Source organism: Salvelinus alpinus, chromosome 25 (genome assembly GCF_045679555.1).
Source record: "Salvelinus alpinus chromosome 25, SLU_Salpinus.1, whole genome shotgun sequence".
Classification (NCBI taxonomy): Eukaryota; Metazoa; Chordata; class Actinopteri; order Salmoniformes; family Salmonidae; genus Salvelinus; species Salvelinus alpinus.
In genome coordinates this window covers 19,813,402-19,838,604 of record NC_092110.1, presented here as the reverse complement: position 1 = coordinate 19,838,604, position 25,203 = coordinate 19,813,402, and the positions used below count along the sequence as shown (strand labels likewise).

The following is a 25,203-nucleotide window of genomic DNA, read 5'->3' as shown; positions in this document are numbered from 1 at the left end:
TTCTAGACCCTTCCTTATTTGAAATCCATGTAGGTGAGAGAGTAAGTTTGAAGTGCGTCTCCTGGCCACGGTCCTGCAAGGGGGTTTGGGACATTCTTTTGGGATAAATCAAACAATAAACACATTTTCATCATGGCAACGACTGTAATGAGATCACTGTTGAAGAAAGGGGTAAGAACTCATGTTATAATGCTTTACCCAAGAGTTAATGAAGACACTAACAGCTTTCGAAAGCACAGGAGGCTGCTGAGGGGAGAACAGCTCATAATAATGGCAAGAATGGAAACCATGTGTTTGGTGTATTTGATACTATTCCACCGATTCTGTTCCAGCCATTACCACAACCCCGACCTACCCAATTAAAGTGCCAACAACCTCCTGTGCTCAAAATGTTTCACATTGTTTACAAAGTGATAGATGCCATATGGCTTGGCTCTTGTCTTGTTCTCAACTATTCTCCGGGTCACTAAATTTAAGGAACCATTCCTCCTTAGACTCCTGCTCTTTGTATGTGCTTATCATATGCAGCTGCCTGTCAAGCTTTGTGCAGCTCTATGACTCCCATGTGTGCTCTCCAGCTACATTGTTTAATTGATACATTTTGGGCTTTTAGTAATCCCTCCTACAATCACTGTAAAATTGATCCCCAGGTACACCTTCACGGCCCAGTTGCACTTCAATGATATTTGGGATTGCCATAGTTGTAAATTAATCTTCCGTCCTAACAGAAGGCCTGGTAGTAGGCCTTACCTTCTAATGCTATATAACTGACATTTGATATGATACTATTCATAATAAATGCATGAACTCATGGATTAAGGATTCTTTACAGCTAACCACTTGCTTCCTCTCAGCAGGTACCTCTTCAGGTCAGGAACATGTGTTACTCCTCCTCAGTGGTTAGTAATAACAGTTTAATAATAGAGTTTAATTATGGTGGTTGTATATGACTACAAACAGTTTACCACTAGACGATTAACTGTCACACAGATCTGTATTTCTGATAGAAATTGAACATGTTAAAAATGTCTCCCCGCAGCCCACCACAAAGTTATTTATTAATGGGAAGTTCGTTGAATCCAAGACTTCAGAATGGTTAGATATTCACAATCCGGTAAGTAACTAGGCCTTAAAGAGCTCAAATATAGTCTGCTAAATTCTATTACCCATCGCATTTTATTAGTTGATGCATAGAATAATGCACCAACAACACCTTGGATGGGCATGCACTGCTAAATTAAGGTCTACTTAGCTGGTTAATCAGTTACCTGAGTTTTGACCAGTTTATCCAGTTTCTGCACAAAATTGTACCAAGTTTTCAGCAATGCCAAGGTTATAGGTCCATTACTATTATGTAAAAGAAAAAGAGCTAGACTTTTATGAGTATACATATACAGTACCAGTCAAAAGTTTGGACACACCTTCAAGGGTTGTTCTTAATTTTTACTATTTTACTATATCTACATTGTAGAATAATAGTGAAGACATCAAAACTATTAAATAACACATATGGAATCATGTAGTAACCAAAAAAGTGTTAAACAAATCAAAATATATTTTATATTCTTCAAAGTAGCCACCCTTTGCCTTGATGACAGCTTTGCACACTCTTGGCATTCTCTCAACCAGCTTCATGAGGAATGCTTTTCCAACAGTCTTGAAGAAATTCCCACATGCTGAACACTTGTTGGCTGCTTTTCCTTCACTCTGCAGTCCAACTCATCCCAAACCATCTCAATTGGGTTGAGGTCGGGTGATTGTGGAGGCCAGGTCATCTAATGCAGCACTCCATCACTCTCCTTCTTGGTCAGATAGCCCTTACACAGCCTGGAGGTGTGTTGGGTCATTGTCCTGTTGAAAAAACAAATGATAGTCCCACTAAGCGCAAACCAGATGGGATGGCGTATCGCTGCAGAATGCTGTGGGAGCCATGCTGGTTAAGTTTGCCTTGAATTCTAAATCAATCACAGACAGTGTCACCAGCAAAGTACCCCCACACCATCACACCTCCTCCTCCATGCTTCATGGTGGGAACCACACATGCGGAGATCATCCATTCACCTACTCTGCATCTCACAAAGACACAGCGGTTGGAACCAAAAATCTCACATTTGAACTCATCAGACCAAAGGACAAATTTCCACCGGTCTAATGTCCATTGCTCGTGTTTCTTGGCCCAAGCAAGTCTCTTCTTATTATTGGTGTCCTTTAGTAGTTGTTTCTTTTCAGCAATTCAACCATGAATGCCTGATTCATGCAGTCTCTTAATAGTTGATGTTGAGATGTGTCTGTTACTTCAACTCTGAATTATTTATTTGGGCTGCAATCTGAGGTGCAGTTAACTCTAATGAACTTATCCTCTGCAGCAGAGGTAACTTTGGGTCTTCCTTTCCTGTACTGAGAGCCAGTTTCATCATAGCGCCTTGATGGTTTTTGCAACTGCACTTGAAGAAACTTTAAAAGTTCTTGAAATTGTCCGGATTGACTGACCTTCATGTCTTAAAGTAATGATGGACTGTCATTTCTCTTTGCTTATTTGAGCTGTACTTGCCATAATGTGGACTTGTTCTTTTACCAAATAGGGCTATCTTCTGTATACCAACCCTACCTTGTCACAACACAACTGATTGGCTCAAACGCATTAAGAAGGAAAGAAATTACTCAAATTAACTTTTAACAAGGCACACCTGTTAATTGAAATGCATTCCAGGTGACTACCTCATGAAGCTGGTTGAGAGAATGCCAAGAGTGTGCAAAGCTGTCATCAAGGCAAAGGGTGGCTACTTTGAAGTCTCAAATAAAAGAAAATCTTGATTACTACATGATTTAACACTTTCTTGATTACTACATGATTCCGTATGTGTTATTCTACAATGTAGAAAATAGTAAAAATAAAGAAAAAACCTTGAATGAGTAGGTGTGTCAACTTTTGACTGGTACTGTAGGTGTGCAATAAATTGGTGTGCTGTTTTCTTGAGATCTATCTCAAGTTGTTATAATTCTCAAGAATGCTTTTGCATGAAAGTTCAAAGGTCAGTTAGCTGGCACTTTGCTCCTTCGGCCTTCCTTTGCTTTCAGTTTACTCATATCATCGGGATTTAGAATGAGATTAATGCTCTCTCAAGAGTCAAAGAAATTGCAATATTTTTGATGAAATGGCCCGATCTGATGGTTTTGTCAGTGTGTGTCAGATCATAATGTGTTGAAGTTATCTGCTCAAGCTGAGCACACTTCATACCAATCAAATATGTTTTTTTATAATCAGGTTACAGTTCACCCACTAATGTGTTCTTCCCTCTGACTGTTACAGGCCACCAACGAGGTGATCGCACGCGTCCCCAAGGCTACACAGGAAGAGATGCTGGCTGCTGTAGACTCCTGCTCACAGTCCTACCACTCCTGGTCTGAAACCTCCATCTTGGCACGCCAACAGATCTTTCTGCGCTATCAGCAGCTTATCAAGGACAACATTGTAAGTCTGTAGCAGGGACAAGAACTTGTTGTACATACTGTATGGTACAAAACCGCTAGAAGCAAAGGTCAAATCTCATAATTCTCCGTTGCACGTTTAACGTCATGCACTTTTGGTTGCACATTGTTTTTCTGTCATGTTTTGGGGTTCAAAGACCGCCTCTGTATGCCATATAATTTTTATATTTTGTACCATACAAATTCAGCATGGATTTGATTAATATGAACCCTACTCTCAATGGCACACTTTTAGGCATGATAGATACTAGTTCCTTAGGTGATAAGAAAGAAGAAACACCACAATGCCTCCATACTATTCCTATGTTGTAAAGAATATTTGTTGGTCTGTGGTGTGTAATGAGGAGCAAACAGACGTTGAACGTGATACATTTATGAAATTGCTTATCCCAGTTACTAATAAGCATGAAGCATGCACCCATTAAGAAAATGACTGTAAAAACTTAAATCCCCATGGATTGATGAGGAATTGAAAAATTGCATGGTTGAGAGAGATGAGGCAAAAGGAATGGCAAATAAGTCTGGCTGCACAACCGATTGGCAAACGTACTGTAAATTGAGCAATCATGTGACTAAACTGAATAAAAATAAGAAAAACCTACACTATGAAACAAAGATAAATGGCATAAAGAATGATAGTAAAAAGCTTTGGAGCACCTTAAATGAAATTTTAGGAAATAAAGGCAAACTCAGCTCCATCATTCATCAGATGACTCATTCATCACAAAACCAACTGATATTGCCAACTACTTTAATGATTTTTTTCATTGGCAAGATTAGCAAATTTAGGGATGACATGCCAGCAACAAACGCTGACACTACACATCCAAGTATATCTGACCAAATTATGAAAGAAAGGCATTGTCATTTTGAATTCCGTAATGTAATGTTTAACTTCTCTGGGATATGTGGGACGGTAGCGTCCCACTTGGGCAAAAGCCAGAAAAAATCTACTGTGCCAAATTCAAATATATTACTATAAAAATCAATCTTTCATGAAATCACACATGAAAGACACCAAATTAAAGCTACACATGTTGTGAATCCAGCCAACATGTCTGATTTTCAAAAAGGATTTACGGCGAAAGCACACCAAACGATTATGTTAGCTCAGTACATAGCCACAGAAAAACACAGCCATTTTCCCAGCAAAAGATAGTAGTCACAAAAGCAGAAATAGAGATAAAATTAATCACTAACCTTTGATGTTCTTCATCAGATGACACTCATAGGACATCATGTTACACAATACATTTATGTTTTGTTCGATAATGTGCATATTTATATCCACAAATCTCAGTTTACATTGGCGCCATGTTCAGAAATGCCTCCAAAAATATCCGGAGAAATTGCAAAGAGCCACGTCAAATAACAGAAATACTCATCATAAACTTTGATGAAAGATACATGTTTTACATATAATTAAAGATACACTTGTTCTTAATGCAACCGTTGTGTCAGATTTCAAAAAAACTTTACGTAAAAAGCACACCATGCAATAATCTGAGACGGCGCTCAAAAATAACAAAATTTCTCCGCCATGTTGGAGTCAACAGAAATACGAAATTACATCATAAATATTCCCTTACCTTTGATCATCTTCATCAGAATGCACTCCCAGGAATCCTAGTTCCACAATAAATTGTTGTTTTGTTCGATAATGTCCATTACTTATGTCTAAGTAGCTACTTTTGCTAGCATGTTTAGTGCACATGTCCAAACGCTCGCGCAGATGCAGGCGAAATCGGACGAAAACTTCAAAAAGTTATATAACAGGTCGAATAAACTGGTCAAACTAAGTAGCGAATCAATCTTCAGGATGTTCTTATCATATATATCCAATAACGTTCCAACCGGAGCATTCCTTCATGTCTGTAGAAGTTATGGAACGCAAGGCGATATCATGAGGAAAGCGGGTAACCAGGAACTGGTATTCTGCCAGACCAATGACTGAAACACCTCCCATCCGGCCCCACATCACATCACACTAGAGGCTTCATTCCACGTTCTACAGACTGTTGACATCTAGTGGAAGGCATAGGAAGTGCAAATAGATCCATATCTTACAGGGAATTGAATAGGCGATGAGTTGAACATTGACCAGTCTCAGAATTCTCACTTCCTGTTTGGATTTTTTCTCAGGTTTTTGCCTGCCTTATGAGTTCTGTTATACTCACAGACATCATTCAAACAGTTTTAGAAACTTCAGAGTGTTTTATATCCAATAGTAATAATAATATGCATATATTAGCATCTGGGACAGAGTAGGAGGCAGTTCACTATGGGCACGCAATTCATCCAAAAGTGAAAATGCTCCTATCATAAAGAAGTTAATGGAAAAGGTGAAAAAATTATTGTTGTCAATCAACAATGACAAGCCACCGGGGTCTGACAACTTGGATGGAAAATTACTGAGGATAATAGTGTATGATATTGCCACTCCTATTTGCCATATCTTCAATTTAAGCCTGCTAGAAAGTGTGTGCCCTCAGGTCTGGAGGGGAGCGAAAGTCATTCCGCTACCTAAGAATAGAAAAGCTCCCTTTACTGACTCATATAGCTGACCAATCAGTCAGTTACCAACCCTTAGTAAAGTTTAGGAAAAAATGGTGTTTGACCAGATACAATGCTATTTTACAGTAAACAAATTGACAACAGACTTTCAGCATACTTATAGGGAAGAACATTCAACAAGCACAGCACTTACACAAATAACTGATGATAGGCTGAGAGAAATTGATAATAAAAAGATTGGGGCCTGTTTTGTTAGACTTCAGTGTGGCTTTTGACATTATCGATCATAGTCTGCTGCTGGAAAAACTTATGTGTTATGGCTTTACACCTCCTGCTATATTGTGGATAAAGAGTTACCTGTCTAACAGAACACAGAGGGTGTTCTTTAATGGAAGCTTCTCCAACATAATCCAAGTAGAATCAGGAATTCCCCAGGGCAGCTGTCTAGGCCCTTAACTTTTTTCAATCTTTACAAATGATATGTCACTGGCTTTAAGTAAAGCTCTATATATATAAGGATGACTCAACACTATACACGTCATCTACTACAGCGACTGAAATGACTGCAACACTTAACAAAGAGCTGCAGTTAGTTTCAGAATGGGTGGCAAGGAATAAGTTAGTACTAAATATTTCAAAAACTAAAAGCATTATATTTGGGACAAATCATTCACTAAACCCTAAACCTTAACTAAATCATGTAATAAATAATGTGGAAATTGAGCAAATCATTCACTAAACCCTAAACATCAACTAAATCTTGTAATAAATCATGTGGAAATTGAGCAAGTTCAGGTGACTAAACTGCTAGGATTAACCCTGGATTGTAAACAGTCATAGGCAAAACATATTGATACGGGGCCTCCCGAGTGGCGCAGCGGTCTAAGGCACTGCATCGCAGTGCTAGAGGCGTCAGTACAGATCTGGGTTCCATCACGGGCTGTGTCACAGCTTGCCGCGACCGGGAGACCCATGAGGCGGCACACAATTGGCCCAGCATCGTTCGGGGAAGGTTTGGCCGGCTTGGATGTCCTTGTCCCATCGCGCTCCATTGACTCCTTGTGACGGCCGGGCGCATGCACGCTGACTTCGGTTGCCAGCTGTACAGTGTTTTCTCCAAAACATTGGTGTGGCTGGCTTCCGGGTTAAGTAGTGTGTCAAGAACCAGTGCGGATTGGCAGGGTCGTGTGTCGGAGAATGCATGGGGAAGGTTTGGCCGGCTTGGATGTCCTTGTCCCATCGCGCTCCATTGACTCCTTGTGACGGCCGGGTGCATGCACGCTGACTTCGGTTGCCAGCTGTACAGTGTTTTCTCCAAAACATTGGTGTGGCTGGCTTCCGGGTTAAGTAGTGTGTCAAGAACCAGTGCGGATTGGCAGGGTCGTGTGTCGGAGAATGCATGGGGAAGGTTTGGCCGGCTGGGATGTCCTTGTCCGATCGCACTCCATTGACTCCTTGTGACGGCCGAGCGCATGCACGCTGACTTCGGTTGCCAGCTGTACAGTGTTTTCTCTAAAACATTGGTGTGGCTGGCTTCCGGGTTAAGTAGTGTGTCAAGAAGCAGTGCGGATTGGCAGGATCGTGTTTCGGAGGATGCAAGTCCTCTCCCGGGTCCGTACGGGAGTTACAGCTATGGGACAAGACTGTAACTACCAATTGGGGAGAAAAAGGGGTGAAAAGAACAACAAAAAAAGTAGTTAAGATTGGGAGAAGTCCGTCCATGTGCCTTCTTAACAACACTATCAACAAGGCAGGTCCTACAGACTCTAGTTTTGGCACAACTGGACTACTGTTCAGTTGTGAACAGTAGTCCAGAACAGTAGAACAGTAGTCCCACAAAATTGCAATTGGCACAGAACAAGGCAGCATGGATGTACACAGAGGGCAAACATTAATAATATGCATGTCAATCTCTCCTGGCTCAAAGTGGAAGAGAGATTGACTTCATCACTACTTGTATTTGTGACATGTTGAAAGCACAGAGCTGTCTGTTTTAAATGACTAGCACACAGCTCAGACACCCATGCATACCCCACAAGACATGCCACCAGAGATCTCTTCACAGTCCTTAAGTCCAGAACAGACTATGGGAAAAGTCTGTCAGATTTAAATAACAGATAAAACTACACTTTATTTAACAGTGAGGACTGTTAAGCAACACAAACATAGGCGCAGACACATGCGTACACACACACGATAACATACGCACTATACATTCACATGGATTTTGTGTTGTTGATATGTGGTAGTGGAGTAGGGGACTGAGGCCACACACTTAGTGTATTGTGAAATCTGTTATGAATGTATTGTAATGTTTTTAAAATTGTATAACTGCCTTAATTTTGCCGGACCCCAGGAAGAGTAGGGGATGGGGATCCATAATAAATACAAATGCAAATAAATACAAAATACTATTTGTTTACAGCAGCTGTTGCTTAGTTTGAGTTACTCATTTTAAATTAAACTGATTTGAAGTGTGTGTTGGCTCATGGTGTGTGTGTCTTGTGTTCCAGAAAGAGCTTGCCAGGAGCATTACTCTGGAGCAGGGCAAGACCCTGGCAGATGCAGAGGGGGATGTGTTCAGAGGATTGCGTAAGTCTCACGTGCATTGGCTTTTCCAAAGGGCAATATTTAGAGAGATGTTTTATTAGCCTCTGTTAATACTTGTTGCAGCCAAGGAAATGGTTAATCAGAGCATTATTTCAGTGTCTAGGTCACTAGTATAAAGAGCTCTTTGGTCTGTCACTTATGTGACTCAGTCTCCATATGAGGGATAGTCACACACATTCTGTGAATGACCCAGTGTTCTCTGTACTTGAATGACACCTACTGTCTCCTCTCCAGAGGTGGTGGAGCACACATGCAGCATCACCTCCCTGATGCTGGGGGAGACTCTGCCCTCCATCACAAAAGACATGGACATCTACACCTACCGCCTGCCCATCGGGGTGTGTGCCGGCATCGCCCCCTTCAACTTCCCTGCCATGATCCCTCTGTGGATGTTCCCCATGGGCATGGTGTGTGGCAACACCTACCTGCTGAAGCCCTCAGAGCGGGTGCCAGCCTGCACCATGCTGTTGGCCAAGATGCTGCAGGATGCTGGAATGCCAGACGGGACCCTGAACATCATCCATGGCCAGCACGACGGTAAGATAAAAGCTAAATGTCCCATCACCTGCTGATCTCTAAGCTATATCTGGAGACATTGGTGCTATGATGTGAATCATTGAATTATCATTGTGTCTCTATGCTATGATTCACATTAATTTACAGTGTGATGAGGTAATGGAGAGATTATGGCTGGCCTGTCAGTGCTCTATGCAAAATGAATCCCTGCCCCGCTCTTTCTCAGCTGTCAACTTCATCTGTGATCATCCGGCCATCAAGGCTATCAGCTTTGTGGGCTCTAACCAAGCCGGAGAGTACATCTATGAGAGGGGATCTAAAAATGGCAAGAGAGTACAGTCCAACATGGTGAGTTTGTGCCATTAATGAACAGAGGGTGGCAGTGTTGGCTTAAAAACTATTGTTGAACGTTATCCTCTTTGTTTCTCTTTTCTACCTTGGCTGATTAGCTGTACAGATGAAACAGGGATTCAGATCCAGAGCCCAGACACTTTGTGGAAAATATCGAGTGGAAATTTGTAATTTATCTTATTTGACACATACCCACAATAATGATCTACAAATTAAGTGCATTGACGTAATATAAAGCACTTAAAATATTGTACTTTTATTGTTTGTTCACTAAAGTTCTTTAAGAGGATGAACTTTCGAGACCATCTCTGATCTAATTTGCATGCAACCACATTGAAGGCATGGTGTAAAGCCTCGATCAGACCGACAGCGTCGTTGCATCAATGCTGCGTAATACATTTTGCGGTCAAACTTTTTCCATTATGTAATCATTTTAACTGGATATGTGTGCAACAAAAAAATGTTCACCTTTTGCTACTATTTCTGTCAAGTCTATGCATACAATTTTATGGATACGTTGGATATATCCAACGCACCACACAGAACTCACTGCAACTGCCTCTGCAATGCAGCGTTCCATTGGAAATGAATGTACTTTGGTGTACCAAAACGCAATGAAGTTGTCGGTTTGATTGAGACGTAATGTGAATTGGATCACTTTTCCCTGGTATTCAGATCATGGGTATTCGGATCAAGGGACAGAAGGCTAAACGATTCCCACCCTTATGCTCTGCTGTAGGGAGCAAAGAACCATGGTGTGGTGATGCCTGATGCAAATAAGGAGACCACTCTGAACCAGCTGGTGGGTGCAGCTTTCGGGGCAGCAGGGCAGCGCTGCATGGCCCTCTCCACGGCCATCCTGGTGGGCGAGGCCCGCAGCTGGCTGCCTGAACTGGTGGAACGTGCAAAAGCTCTGCGAGTTAATGCAGGTATCTCAACCTCTCTCTCTCACCCCGCCCGCACCTCCCGCCCGCACCATTCCTAAGGAGCCCTCTGCTCACTCTCTTCAGGCCACCCACGAGCCCTAACCACACTTCTCGCCTCTTGCTGTACCATAACTTCAGATGGGGCTGAACTGGGAGAGAGGGCTTGTTGAGTCACTCATGCTGCAAATTTGCGGCAACATTTACGGCCAAAGCTTAAGAGTAGCTCACAGCATCAAGTCTTTGAGAAGGGAAGTTGATGGGGAGGAGAAGAATGAATGATTCCCCTTATTTGCAGTCATAAACACTCTAATTTGTGTGGCTGCACAGGAAACACCTAAACAGCCATTTTAGAGGGAGTGCCTTTGGGGGCCCCTCGCCATTGCTGGGCTTTTGAGTTGTCTGTGTCTGCGGGTGAAGGGGTATTTGTGTGTACATGTGTGTTTGTGTGTGTGGCTGTGAGGGCGAATTCTCAATGCAGGTTGTTTTTCGGGAACCCTCTCAGGGGACCAGGCAGGTGTGGACGTGGGGCCCCTGATCTCCCCTCAGGCCAAGGAAAGGGTCAACAGCCTGATTCAGAGTGGGGTGGACGAGGGAGCTCAGCTGCTGCTCGACGGCAGGAACGTCAAAGTCCAGGGCTATGAGAATGGAAACTTTGTGGGGCCCACCATCATTGGCAATGTCACAGTAAGTGTGTTCATGCAGGTGACAAATCTTCTAGTTGTACTGCCCAAAAGTATGCTGATCTTATTTTCTGACCATATCCTGAAATTATGTAATTTCCTTTTTGTCTCCTAGCCCCAGATGAAGTGCTATACTGAGGAGATCTTTGGGCCTGTTCTGGTTGTACTGGAGGCTGAATCCTTGGATGACGCCATCAGCCTTGTTAACAATAACCCTTATGGCAACGGCACAGCTATCTTCACCACCAACGGAGCCACAGCACGCAAATACACTCACAAGGTGGATGTAGGCCAGGTGAGTGTCTGTGGACCAATGTGTGTGTCCCTATTTCCTGGGAGAATGGAGGCATTCATACCCTCTACCATGTCTATACCTTAAACAAGGAGGACATTGCACCTCTATTCTAAAACATGCACTCAACAACCATTATTTTCCATGGCAAGTATAGCCTTATTTGCTTCTGCTCTAAACCGAACACTTCTGCCCCCCTCTTCCGTTCACCACCCCGCCCCGTGTGGACTTTAAATAGCAAATAGCAAATATGTGCCTTTTTTATCAAAACAGGGGGACATAGAAATACATTTTCCTAGTAGGATTACAGTAGGGGAAATCTTAAATTAAATGCAAAAGGGATTCCTTTGGATCTGTTAAATGTTTTAAAGCTTAAATACAATGCCGTCAGAAAGTTTTCATACCCATTGACTTATTCCACATTTTGTTGTGACAGCCTGAATTCAAAATGTTTTTAAAATTCACCTGTTTACAAACAATACCCCATAATGACAATGTGAAAACATGTTTTTAGAAATGTTTGCAAATGTATTAAATTAAATACAGAAATATCTCATTTACATAAGTATTTACACCCCCGAGTCAATACTTGTTAGAATCACCTTTGGCAGCAATTCTGGGTAAGTCTCTAAGAGCTTTGCACATCTGGATTGCACAATCTTTGCACATTATTTAAAAATGATTCAAGCTCTGTCAAGTTGGTTGTTGATCATTGATAGACAGCCATTTTCAAGTCTTGCCATAGATTTTTAAGCCAATTTAGGTCAAAACTGTAACTAGGCCACTCCGGAACATTCAATGTCATCTTAGTAGGCAACTCCAGTGTGTATTTGACCTTGTGTTTTAGGTTATTGTCCTGCTGAAAGGTGCATTTGTCTCCCAGTGTCTGTTGGAAAGCAGACTGAACCAGATTTTCCTCTAGGTTTTTGCCTGTGCTATGCTCTGTTCCATGTATTTGTGTCCTAAAAAAAACTCCCTATCCTTGCCGATGACAAGCATACCCATAACATGATGCAGCCACCACCATGCTTGAAAATAAGAAGAGTGGTACTCAGTGACGTGTTGGATTTGCCCCTAACATAACGTTTCGTATTCAGGACATACATTTATTTTATTTTTTATTTAACCTTTTTTTAACTAGGCAAATTCTTATTTACAATGACAACCTATAAAGTAAATTTCTTTGCCACATTTTTTGCAGTATTACTCTAGTGGCTCATTGTAAACAGCATGTTTTGAAGTATTTTTATTCTGTACAGGCTTCCTTCTTTTCACTCTGTCATTTAGGTTAGTATTGTGAAGTAACTACTTTGTTGTTGATCCATCCTCAGTTTTCTCCTATCACAGCCATTAAACTCTGTAACTGTTTTAAAGTCACCATTGGACTCATGGTGAAATCCCTGAGTGGTTTCTTTCCTCTTTGACATTATGGGGTATTGTGTGTAGGCCAGTGACACATATCTCAGTTTATTCCATTTTAAATTGAGGCTGTAACACAACAAAATGTGGATAAAGTCAAGAGGGTGTGAATACTTTACCTTGTCTGCGTGCCTCCGCTATGCCCTGTGTTTGCTGTTTTTTCCATCCCTCAGCCAAAAGGCTTGACTCCCGTGTCCAAAATTACTCCTGCATTTTCAAACATTCTCAACCAACCATGAGTTTCCACTGGACTTAAAAACAAACAAAAGTGGCCTCAAAAACAAAATGTTTTGTTTAGTTCTTCTGTCCCTCTTGCATGCAATGCTTTCAACACTGTGAACACAAGCAATGGTTTTCGGTTTGTTGTGACTCATTTTTCATGCATTGTTTGTTCTTCGAACTAGCATTTAGTACACCTTCTTCTCCCAGAGTTACTCATTCAGTTGCTCTGAAGGGGTATTTGTTTCCAATGCGGTAATGGAAGTTTGTGTTTTGTAGATTGGGGTGAACGTTCCCATCCCTGTTCCTCTGCCCATGTTCTCCTTCACTGGCTCACGAGGCTCCTTCAGAGGAGACACCAACTTCTACGGCAAACAAGTGAGTATCAGTTGACATAAGGTAACAAGGTGTTTGAAGACATACAGTAGTTAGTATGACTGGTCCTAATAAGGGGTTGTACTGCTGGGTAAAGTCCACATGAAGGTTGGGACCTCTACACACTGAGTTTATGTGGCTGACTGACGATGTAAAACACTCAGTCCTCTTAACTAGTGATGGCTGATCAAAGCCAATTGTCTTGAGTCCAGATTTTCAGCTTAATTCATGTTATGTAATACGGTCATGATGCCATAGTTAGAGCATCCTATTATAGATGTCTTCTCTGCTTTCTAAAGGGCATCCAGTTTTACACACAGATCAAAACTGTTACTTCACAATGGAAGGCCGAAGACTCAACAGTGAAAACTCCTGCAGTTTCCATGCCAACCATGGGACGCTAAAGGGTCTGGAGAAAGAACGTTCCCACTTCCCCATGTCTTTTGTGAAGCAAAATGTTAAAACTACTGTGCAGTCCTGTCGCCATGAGTTGATAATTACCCATAGTCATTTTACAAGCCTTAATGTAGAATTTGTACCCAAGATGTGATTTATTTTTTCAATGGTATCTCAATCACTCACTGTGGATCAATAGTTTGGCTTCATCATTGAATGACAGTTCCTTTGTTATATGAACGTTTCTACTAATTATGTGTCTGTGTATCTATGTTATGATTTTGGAAACAATGCAAATAACTGTGGAGCAGTTAAAACAGTGTAAAGTACTCGCATATCTTTTCTTTGTATGCAACATCTGTGTTCAAAATATACTGCCTCACCAGCATTATGATGTTGATGAATGTGTAGCTGCCAAATGTGATGCCACTATTAATCATACATTCAGTACATCTGAATATTTGAGATGTGTTTTATGCACACTTGCTGTGGTGCAGTTATTCATGTATTTAATTTAGACATGAACAGGTTGCATTTGAATAAAAAGCCATCAGTTTAAATTGAACCCTTTATCGTCCATCTGTCTCTGTCTCCTGTTTGTACCCTGTCTATCTAAGTTCAAGTAAGCCTTCAATTCATGACAATGAGAAAATACCATAGAAACATTTTTCACATAACCATCCACATAATTCTGGAGACACTTCATTTGGACCAGCACATTTCTCAGACCGACTAACACTGCAGGGATAGGTCATGTGGTCTGGATATCCGGCAGGGCGCTGGGGTTCGGGGGCAGGTTGCACACAGGCGCCTGGGTGATGAAGGTCACATGGGACGGCTCCTCTGTAATTCTGCAAGACATGTCATTATGTAACAAAAAAAAATCAACAAGGTCTGATAAATCACAATCAGGAATCTTTTTGTCTTACCCGGGATCAATGTCGTTCTGGTTCCTCTCTGGGGACGCAGACAACGCCAAAGGTTGACTCAGTTTCCTGCTAAATAAGTTGCTGAGTTGCATTGAAATGCTGTACATTTAAAAAAGGCATGTTTTACCATACTGTGGCACCTGTTCTCTCTAGCTGTTGACTGCAGAAAGGCCTTGTAAGGGTTACATAAGGTCATGATTCATACTCTACTGGGTTGCTGTAAATTCATCCTACGTTGCCAAATGATGTATGTTTGCAAGGCTAGATGCCAGGGTAATGTTGACATTGCCATGAATGTACATCTCTGCCCTCCAATACCCCCTTATACATTCAGATCCCCTGCCCTCAACTTGAAAATCATGTTGCCTGCGGTTCCCTGACCACAGGCGTTCAAAAACGAAATAAACCCCTCGTGCACGTGAAGTGGGGCCAAGAGCCTGAAGGCAAATCTGCGTGGCCAGATGTTTGTTGTCAAGCACACGACTCTGTGGCCGGCCCTATTTTTACTATTGTGCCCAGACTCTTTCTTCATTCTTTTTAAGCCGCTGGACGGAAAAGAAAATTGGTTTAAACCTAACTGATGTTTTATGGTATCCTCTTTTGCTGAGAAAAGAGCTGTTTAAGACATTAAAAAGGAGTCACAAATAAAGGCCCTCTCCCAGACTGCAGCACAGCTCATGCTTCTTATGGTGTCACTGTGTTTTGTTCTCAACACTTTATTGTGCTAGGGGTTTCGTTTTCATGTTTAATGATTCCAATTTGATGGTATCATTCTAAACAGAACACAGTATAAATAGAAATGAGATAATAGGGAAGCTAACAATGAGCATGTCTGCTGGCAGACAACACAGGACCCACACAATGTAGTAGCTAGATGTTACCTTGCTTTCTGTCCGTTCATTTTGGCAAACAGCAGTCTAAGCACTTTCTCCTTCTGCTCCCATGTGAGTTCAGAGATGTCAACCTTGTTGCTCTGGAGATTATTCCTGAAACACAAGTGTAGTGGAAAAATAGATTTCCAAGTAGGAACAGTTTCTACCATAGCAATGGGGAAATGTACGGTAAGTGGTGGTAAAGACCGCATGCAGGCCTTACCACTTCTCTGCCTCTTCCAGGTCGGTATAGACACTGTTGCTGCTGTGAGGGGTTTTGTGGAAGGTGCGGATGCGGGGATACTCCTGCTTGCCTGACCGAGCCTCACTCATCCTCCTGCGGTAGGCCTCCAGGGCCTCCTGCCTGTATTGCAAACGGCTGGCCTGGATCTCTTGCTTCACCTGGCCCAAAGCCTCCTGAAAGAAGCACTCCAGCTCTGTTCGCTGCTCCACGATGCTGCGTGCCAGCCGCTTCACTCGCCCCATCTCCTTCTCCCTCATGGCCAGCACCTTCTGCAGCTTATCCAGCTCCACCTGGCCGGCCTGGGTGCTGACCAGGGCTCGGTTCTGCGTCTCCTCCTTGTCTCTCTCAAACTCCCCCACCATGAGCCCCAGGGCCTGCTCCAAGGTCCCCACCTTCCCCCTAAGCTCTGCTATCTCCTCCTTCTGGGCCCTTACCTGGGACACATTCTCCTTCATCATCAGCTCACTGGTCTCCTAGGGGTGGAAAATATAGGAAGGATTGAGGGGTTAGTCTTAAAATAGGGTTGAGATTATAATGAAAATATACATAAGGCATTCTCCAAAGTAACGTAATTCATTAAAGACACTAAATGGCATGTTGATAAATGGATCATGTTTTGCGGGGCTTAACTGTCAAATGGAAGAAGGATTGAGAATGAAAGAATGATTGCCGAATGGAAGAATGATTGGAAGAAATACTGAGCTGGGGTGACTTCATAGTATCCTTGCTTTATCGATATAGTCAGGGATGAGATTATGGTATACTGTATTTATTTGCCTTAGAGAAACAGTGCAAAAAATGCTTAGGGGGGAAGCCAATGACTTGGAACCCAGAAGCCAGTGGAAACTCACCACACCTACCAACCACGAGATACTGGCTCGTACTGTGGAGGTGAGGGGAAAGAGGTGCCGCAAGCAAAACAAACACGGGGTCATCAAAAATAAATAAAACAGGGGAAATACCATCTAAAATACTGTATGTCCATTGGAGATCTGCCACATAAATAAATACAATTTATTGGTTTTGTCCAGGCGCTGCCAGTGCATGAAAATGCCCACTGCTCTGTTTGACGTGCCATGGTACCAGTGTACCTTATGCAGTGCCAGGGAGGTGTTTTCCTCAGCCAATGACACAGTCATCTTCCTCAGGTCATCTACCTCCTTCATATGGCAGCTGAGCGCCTCGCTGAGACGAACGTTCTCCTTGAACACTGAGCGTGACGCATCATCCAACTGACTGTTAGTTTAGGAAACAAGGAATGCACAGTTTTTCATATTAGGTGCCAAACTGAGGTATAACTGGCACTTCCACCTCTTTTATCTGTCAGTCTAAAGTAACTTCGACAACATAAAGGTGGTGCATTGGGTTTGGTGGCGGGATAGGGAGCGGTCTGGTGATGTAGTAGACTAGAGAAAATTATAAGTGACATTAAATTCCAAGCTTATAATGCTGGGAAGGATCTGGTTTTAATTTTCCTTTGAGTCACTCTCTCTTAGTCACCAAATTGAGACAAACTGGGTCAATGTCAGCTCTGTCTGAAAACAAAGGTTACGTGCATTTCAACTTTATACATGGCCAAGGATTTAGGTCTACAATTGGCAACGTAATCGATGATAAATGCCATATTCAGTGTCAATGTTGAAGAGAGTTTATAGATCATAAAAGAACACAGAATTCAAAGTATGTCCCTAGTCTGTCCTCATATGGCTTTAGAACTAAACTCAGCAAAAAAAGAAACATCCTCTCACTGTCAACTGCGTTTATTTTCAGCATACTTAACATGTGCAAATATTTGTATGAACATAAACTGAACAAGTTCCACAGACATGTGACTAACAGAAATGGAATAATGTGTCCCTGAACAAAGGGGGGTCAAAATCAAAAGTAACAGTCAGTACCTGGTGTGGCCACCAGCTGCATTAAGTACTGCAGTGCATCTCCTCCTCGTGGACTGCACCAGATTTGCCAGTTCTTGCTGTGAGATGTTAACCCACTGTTCCACCAAGGCACCTGCAAGTTCCTGGACATTTCTGGGGGGAATGGCCCTAGCCCTCACCCTCCGATCCAACAGGTCCCAGACGTGCTCAATGGGATTGAGATCCGGGCTCTTCGCTGGCCATAGCAGAACACTAAAATTCCTGTTTTGCAGGAAATCATGCACAGAACGAGCAGTATGGCTGGTGGCATTGTCAGGCTGGAGGGTCATGTAAGGATGAGCCTGCAGGAAGTGTTTACACATGAGGGAGGAGGGTGTCTTCCCTGTAACGCACAGCGTTGAGATTGCCTGCAATGACAACAAGCTCAGTCTGATGATGCTGTAACACACCTCCCCAGACCATGACAGACCCTCCACCTCCAAATCGATCCCGCTCCAGAATACAGGCCTCGGTGTAACGCTCATTCCTTCGACGATAAACGCAAATCCGACCATCACCCCTGGTGAGACAAAACCGCGACTCATCAGTGAAGAGCACTTTTTGCCAGTCCTGTCTGGTCCAGCGACGGTGGGTTTGTTCCCATAGGCAACGTTGTTGCCGGTGATATCTGGTGAGGACCTGCCTTACAACAGGCCTACAAGCCCTCAGTCCAGCCTCTCTCAGCCTATTGCGGACAGTCTGAGCACTGATGGAGGGATTGTGCGTTCCTGGTGTAACTCGGGCAGTTGTTGTTGCCATCCTGTACCTGTCCCGCATGTGTGATGTTCGGATGTACCGATCCTGTGCAGGTGTTTTTACACGTGGTGTGTCACTGTGAGGACGATCAGCTGTCCGTCCTGTCTCCCTGTAGCACTGTCTTAGGCGTCTCACAGTACGGACATTGCAATTTATTGCAGTCCTCATGCCTCATTGCAGCATGCCTAAGGCACGTTCACGCAGATGAGCAGGGACCCTGGGCATCTTTCTTTTGGTGTTTTTCAGAGTCAGTAGAAAAGCTTCTTTAGTGTCCTAAGCTTTCATAACTGTGACCTTAACTGCCTACCGTCTATAAGCTGTTAGTGTCTTAACGACCGTTCCACAGGTGCATGTTCATTAGTTGTTTATGGTTCCTTGAACAAGCATGGGAAACAGTGTTTAAACCCTTTACAATGATTATCTTTGAAAGACAGGATCCTGAAAAAGGGACGTTTCTTTTTTTGCTGAGTTTATATAGCACAGAGGTCTTCCCCACACTTTGTTTCAAACCAGAACACCCTTCCTGCAAGGCATTCTGGAACTGCTGGGGATGTCATCATTGACTTAGGTGATATACACTACTATCTTGAAGAAGACAAACTGGTGTGGTCAAGATAATAATCTTGTTTTTCCTCACAAATTATGTATTTTGCCTCTTTTTTCCTTGACCTGAAGGTGCAGTTTGAAGAATAAAATTAGCATGTAATTGGTCAGCGGAGACACTCACACAATGGCTTCATTGTGGGCCCTCTCAGCCAGCTGGGCGATCCTCTGCTCGGCCTCTTTCTCTAGGCGAACCTGCAAGGGAACACACAGTACTCACTGTTTCTCTCCCGCCTCTCTATTGATCAGTTAGGCCTTTGATACCTGAACATCTTTACCCATTTAATCCAATACTTTTTGATTAGCGCAATCCTAGTTTTCCCCAAGTTTATTTTACACCTCCTTGGAACTGTAAGTGCATGTACAAAATAATGTGTCAATTTGGAGCTATCATCATACCTTTTCACTGAAGAATTTGTGCTCCATTCTAGCTAGGCTCTCCTTGTGCTCTCTGTCTGCAATGTACATGCTTTCTTTAATCTAGAAAGTAGAGAGTTGATGATCATTGATAGAACTGTGAACTCCTACACAATCAAGAGTGGTACTTCAGGGTGTCAAGCAAGATTTCTGTCCATGTTGTTCTCACACTATTGAGCTCCTGCTCCATCTGGGCTTTCTTTTTCCGAAACTCCTTGATAGTCTTCAGTTCACCCTGGATCATCCTGAACTCATTGGATCTCTTCTCAAACTTCTCCTCCAGCTCATTGATTTTAAGAGTGTATTCTGCAACCTGCAACAACCAATCATATACAGTTGAAGTCGGAAGTTTCCATACACCTTGGCCAAATACAGTTACTCAGTCTTCCCTGTTTTAGGTCAGTTAGGATCACCACTTTATTTTAAGAATGTGAAATGTTAGAATAATAGTAGAGAGAATGATTTATTTCAGCTTTTATTTCTTTCATCACATTCCCAGTGGGTCAGAAGTTTACATACACTCAGTTAGTATTTGGTAGCATTGCCTTTAAATTGTTTAACTTGGGTCAAATGTTTCCTGAAGCCTTCCACAACCTTCCCACAATAAATTGGGTGAATTTTGGCCCATTCCTCCATGACAGAGCTGGTGTAACTGAGTCAGGTTTGTAGGCCTCCTTGCTCGCACACGCTTTTTCAGTTCTGCCCACAAACTTTCTATAGGATTAAGGTCAGGGCTTTGTGATGGCCACTCCAATACCTTGACTTTGTCGTCCTTAAGTCATTTTGACACAACTTTGGAAGTATGCTTGGGATCATTGTCCATTTGGAAGACCCGTTTGCGACCAAGCTTTAATAGCTTTCATCTATTTTGGGAAGTGCACCAGCCCCTCCTGCAGCAAAGCACCCCCACAACATGATGCTGTCACCCCCGTGCTTCACGGTTGGGATGGTGTTCTTTGGCTTGCAAGCCTCCCCCTCTTTCCTCCAAACATAATGATGGTCATTATGGCCAAACAGTTCTATTTTTGTTTCATCAGACCAGAGGACATTTCTCCAAAAAGTACGATCTTTGTCCCCATGTGCAGTTGCAAACCATAGTCTGGCTTTTTTATGGCAGTTTTGGAGCAGTGGCTTCTTCCTTGCTGAACGGCCTTTCAGGTTATGTCGATATAAGACTTGTTTTACTGTGGATATAGAGACTTTTGTACCTGTTTCCTCCAGCATCTTCACAAGGTCCTTTGCTGTTGTTCTGGGATTGATTTGCACTTTTCGCACCAAAGTACGTTCATCTCTAGGAGACAGAATGCATCTCCTTCCTGAGCGGTATGATGGCTGCGTGGTCCCATGGTGTTTATACTTGCGTACTATTGTTTGTACAGATGAACGTGGTACCTTCAGGCGTTTGGAAATTGCTCCCAAGGATGAACCAGATATGTGGAGGTCTACAATTCTATTTCTGAGGTCTTGGCTGATTTCTTTTGATTTTCCCGTGATGTCAAGCAAAGAGGCACCGAGTTTGAAGGTAGGCTTTGAAATACATCCACAGGTACACCTCCAATTGACTCAAATGATGTCAATTAGCCTATCAGAAGTTTCTAAAGCCATGACATCATTTTTGGAAATTTTCCAAGCTGTTTAAAGGCACATTCAACTTAGTGTATGTAAACTTCTGACCCACTGGAATTGTGATACAGTGAATTATAAGTGAAATAATCTGTCTGTAAACAATTGTTGGAAAAATTACTTGTGTCATGCACAAAGTAGATGTCCTAACTGACTTGCCAAAACTATAGTTTGTTAACAAGAAATTAGTGGAGTGGTTGAAAAATACGTTTTAATGACGCCAACCCAAGTGTATGTAAACTTCCGATTTCAACTGTAGTTACATATCTTGGATTTTGGAGACATAGAAAATAATGTAACTCTATACAGCAGGTGTAAATAGTGTATACACCAATATTGTTAGCTACGTATACAATGAACATTTTGAGAATGTACACCATCTAAGTGTGTATCCACTTCATATTTGTACATGACATGGCAGTTGCCATTTCAGAAATAGAATCGATTCAGATTTTCTGAAAAAAATTACCATAGCTTCCAGAAATAGGAGGAAAACAACCACTTATAATAGTTGGGAAGAAAATCAAAAAGTTCAGATGAAGTATGGCCTTTGCAACCCAACCCAACTTCAGGAACAGATCAGTCAGAGAGGCTGAAATCAGAGTTTAAGTGCTGCTATGTAACTGCTGCTATGTACACAAGTTATTGAAGGCAAGCAAAACATGCACCCACAATCATGTATATAATGGCACAATTATAGGTTACCAACCATTTAATTATAATGTTATGCCTAATTGATATTCTTTAGATATCTCTATAAATGTAAGTCGTTGTTGTCGTTGTGTCCTCCTCCCAGAGTGCTAAGAACCTTGGCGTGATCCTGGACAACACCCTGTCGTTCTCAACTAACATCAAGGCGGTGACCCGTTCCTGTAGGTTCATGCTCTACAACATTCGCAGAGTACGACCCTGCCTCACGCAGGAAGCGGCGCAGGTCCTAATCCAGGCACTTGTCATCTCCCGTCTGGATTACTGCAACTCGCTGTTGGCTGGGCTCCCTGCCTGTGCCATTAAACCCCTACAACTCATCCAGAACGCCGCAGCCCGTCTGGTGTTCAACTTTCCCAAGTTCTCTCACGTCACCCCGCTCCTCCGCTCTCTCCACTGGCTTCCAGTTGAAGCTCGCATCCGCTACAAGACCATGGTGCTTGCCTACGGAGCTGTGAGGGGAACGGCACCTCCGTACCTTCAGGCTCTGATCAGGCCCTACACCCAAACAAGGGCACTGCGTTCATCCACCTCTGGCCTGCTCGCCTCCCTACCTCTGAGGAAGTACAGTTCCCGCTCAGCCCAGTCAAAACTGTTCGCTGCTCTGGCACCCCAATGGTGGAACAAACTCCCTCACGACGCCAGGTCAGCGGAGTCAATCACCACCTTCCGGAGACACCTGAAACCCCACCTCTTTAAGGAATACCTAGGATAGGATAAAGTAATCCTTCTAACCCCCCCCCCCTTAAAAGAGTTAGATGCACTATTGTAAAGTGGTTGTTCCACTGGATATCATAAGGTGAATGCACCAATTTGTAAGTCGCTCTGGATAAGAGCGTCTGCTAAATGACTTAAATGTAAATGTAAATGCCATTCTATACAATTACGACAGGGATAAATTAAATGATCAATAGCTTTCTTTAGAAAGCTCCCATTCCATCATCAAATGGCCAGATTTGTGCTTAAGTTTTGCTTATGGATACATCTCTCTTTTCTTTGCCTAATGCAGTGTTTAAATTGCAAATATGGCACTGATCCAGTGAAACTCTTGTTGATATACACTGAATGTACAAAACATTAAGAACACCTTCCTAATATTGACGTTGCACCCCCCCTTTTGCCCTCAGAACAGCCTCAATTCGTCAGGGCATGGACTACAAGGTGTTGAAAGCATTCTACATGGATGCTGGTCCATGTTGACTCCAATGCTTCCTTCCCACAGTTGCGACAAGTTGTCTGGATGTCCTTTGGGTGGTGGACTACTCTTGATACACATGGGAAACTGATGAGCATGAAAAACCCAGCAGCATTGCAGTCCTTGACACAAACTGTTGCGCCTGGCACCTCCTACAAAACCCCGTTCAAAGGCACTTAAATCACCCTACGAATGGCACACATACACAGTCCATGTTTCAATTGTCTCAAGGCTTAAAAATCCTTCTTTATGCTGTCTCCCCCATTCACCTACACTGATTGAAGTGGATTTAAAAAGTGACATCATTAAGGGATCATAGATTTCACCTGGAATCACCTGGTCAGTCTGTGTCATGGAAATAGCAGGTGTCCTTAATGTCTTGTACACTCAGTGTAGTTGTTTGGTTGGCTGACCTTTTCCAACATTCAGAGTCACATGTCAGACTACTTTGAGACAAAAGCCACTGCGCTCACGTTCTTTGAGTGCTTTTAATGCAATGGTTTCCATTAGCTAAGTCAATTTTCAAGATGAACCATTTCATCACTTCACAATGAGCAAAGGGAGTTGAGGGGCATGTCTTGAAATCACGTCTTTAGCTCAACCACAACAATATTTATATCCAGAATTAGTACTACATAGGCATATGTGACAGTACCATGCAAAATAGGGATTTTTTTAGTTGGTCCAGACCGAGATTCTTTTATTTCTCAAAAGCTTATTGGGTCCTATTTTTACCACAGTGAAGTAAGAAATGGTGATTGAAAACAGCTGTTAGCCAAAGCGGCACATTTCTGCACATTTGTTAAACCACTGCAACAGATATTTTTATGATCTTTACTCCAATCAATGTGATGTATTTTTGTTTGTAGAGATCAACTGTCAAAATTAACACGTAAATAAAGTTGCACACCACCACAAACAACCCATATGACACATGAGGGATGGATAACTTAAGCTACAGTATATCAAAACTACTTTGTATGTTCTAGACCATGCACATTTTAATTATGCTTTTTTCTGTAGCTGCATGGCATTACCATATACCATAATTTTAGACTATATGGCTGGAAATGTAGGGGTTTGTTTCTTAGTTTGTTTTCTTTTTTCTATAAATTAGCATAGGGACTGCCTGATTAAAAACAACACTGTTGTTCAAACACAACACAGCACATTTTTTAGATGCTGTACATGACATCAGACAAACAATGTATACCCGTGAGGCTTGCAGGACAATGCATATGATTTAGATAGACTACAATGCTAGGCAGGGATGTCAGCATGTTTAGTAAAACACGCTAATGTTCCTGGTCCATTTCTGACCTGTTTTTGTAAACTGTCTAGTCACTCCCTGTTCTTTGAAATGATGGAAGACTTACTTGCAAGGTTACCCACGTTAGTTCCTTCACAAAGACTAAATACTTACCAGTTGTTCATTTTCTTCAAGGGCTTGTTTTTTTTTACTTTTAAGTTGTCCCTCTAGCCTTGTAATCTGTAAAAAAAAAATAAACAAATAAAAAGATACAATGTTAGTAAACCCCCAAAAGAAAATAAATCATGGATATTATAAATATCTGGGGATAAAAGTTAACCTTTTCTTCTTTCTCAGCATCTTTCCTCTTCAAGAAGGCAATTATGTCAACTGTGTCCTTCTCTGCACGATACTGCTGGTTAGTGAGCTCTTCGTTGGCTCGTGCCAACCTGCGGGTAGCTTCACGGTACTCCACGCGTGAGTGTTCAGTGACATCCAGCCTGGCTTCCCAAAGAGCAGCATTGGCCTTTGCCTTCTCAATGTCAGACTCTTTATCGGCTTTTGACTCATGTTTGCCTTCTTTCTTTCCTTTTCTAGACATACAATTTGGACAAAGAATTGTAGTAAATTAGATAGCTACACAAACAGTGCGTAAAACTAGCTACAGGTAGCTAACATGGCTAACGTTAGCCAATTCAAGCGATAACGACGCAAAGAAAAAATTGTCTTACCCTTTACTTTTCTTTACATTTTTTCCTTTCTTCTTGGGCATTGTTTCGAATACTACAATTTAACTGTTAAGAAGGAATGGGATACGTATAGGCTAGCTAGGTTAGCTTCACTTCAAGGCACTGGGGAAATCGTGTTTACAACTTTGTTACCATAGAAACGCTGTCATATGGCA

At 42.3% G+C, this 25,203-nt stretch overlaps 2 protein-coding genes across 8 annotated transcripts; one reads left to right on the top strand and one right to left on the bottom strand.

Moving 5' to 3' along the window:
* The first annotated feature begins 17 nt into the window (after positions 1 to 17).
* On the top strand, positions 18 to 14,364 carry LOC139553567 (methylmalonate-semialdehyde/malonate-semialdehyde dehydrogenase [acylating], mitochondrial-like). Of its 3 annotated transcripts, none has more exons than XM_071366042.1 (12): positions 18 to 171; positions 858 to 899; positions 1,040 to 1,114; positions 3,311 to 3,472; positions 8,517 to 8,595; positions 8,848 to 9,150; positions 9,356 to 9,477; positions 10,220 to 10,409; positions 10,909 to 11,090; positions 11,202 to 11,381; positions 13,296 to 13,394; positions 13,691 to 14,364. In XM_071366042.1, the coding sequence occupies exons 1-12, from the start codon at positions 133 to 135 to the stop codon at positions 13,793 to 13,795; spliced, it is 1,578 nt and encodes a 525-aa protein (XP_071222143.1). In that variant the 5' UTR covers positions 18 to 132; the 3' UTR covers positions 13,796 to 14,364. The 3 variants fall into 3 exon arrangements, with proteins under 3 accessions (XP_071222143.1, XP_071222142.1, XP_071222144.1); XM_071366041.1 differs by having other exon boundaries at positions 855 to 899; XM_071366043.1 differs by lacking the exons at positions 858 to 899; positions 1,040 to 1,114 and having other exon boundaries at positions 29 to 171.
* Positions 13,812 to 25,203, bottom strand: LOC139553568 (basal body-orientation factor 1-like). Of its 5 annotated transcripts, none has more exons than XM_071366045.1 (11): positions 25,031 to 25,202; positions 24,640 to 24,892; positions 24,474 to 24,539; positions 19,694 to 19,837; positions 19,507 to 19,587; positions 19,232 to 19,302; positions 16,924 to 17,068; positions 15,812 to 16,305; positions 15,598 to 15,702; positions 14,717 to 14,782; positions 13,812 to 14,638 (listed from the first exon to the last, which is right to left on the bottom strand). In XM_071366045.1, the coding sequence occupies exons 1-11, from the start codon at positions 25,069 to 25,071 to the stop codon at positions 14,539 to 14,541; spliced, it is 1,566 nt and encodes a 521-aa protein (XP_071222146.1). In that variant the 5' UTR covers positions 25,072 to 25,202; the 3' UTR covers positions 13,812 to 14,538. The 5 variants fall into 5 exon arrangements, with proteins under 5 accessions (XP_071222146.1, XP_071222145.1, XP_071222148.1 ...); XM_071366044.1 differs by having other exon boundaries at positions 14,717 to 14,785; positions 25,031 to 25,201; XM_071366047.1 differs by having other exon boundaries at positions 14,717 to 14,744; positions 25,031 to 25,201.

Excerpts from the sequence above, each read along its gene's own strand:
- LOC139553567 (XM_071366041.1), top strand. The coding sequence starts at position 133 with ATGGCAACGACTGTAATGAGATCACTGTTGAAGAAAGGG. Across the intron at positions 11,382-13,295 it reads ACAAGGTGGATGTAGGCCAG|ATTGGGGTGAACGTTCCCAT; the intron begins GTGAGTGTCTGT and ends TGTGTTTTGTAG. Across the intron at positions 13,395-13,690 it reads CCAACTTCTACGGCAAACAA|GGCATCCAGTTTTACACACA; the intron begins GTGAGTATCAGT and ends TGCTTTCTAAAG.
- LOC139553568 (XM_071366044.1), bottom strand. The coding sequence starts at position 25,071 with ATGCCCAAGAAGAAAGGAAAAAATGTAAAGAAAAGTAAAGG. Across the intron at positions 24,540-24,639 it reads ATGCTGAGAAAGAAGAAAAG|ATTACAAGGCTAGAGGGACA; the intron begins GTTAACTTTTAT and ends TTTTTTTTACAG. Across the intron at positions 15,703-15,811 it reads CTGGAAGAGGCAGAGAAGTG|GAATAATCTCCAGAGCAACA; the intron begins GTAAGGCCTGCA and ends CTTGTGTTTCAG.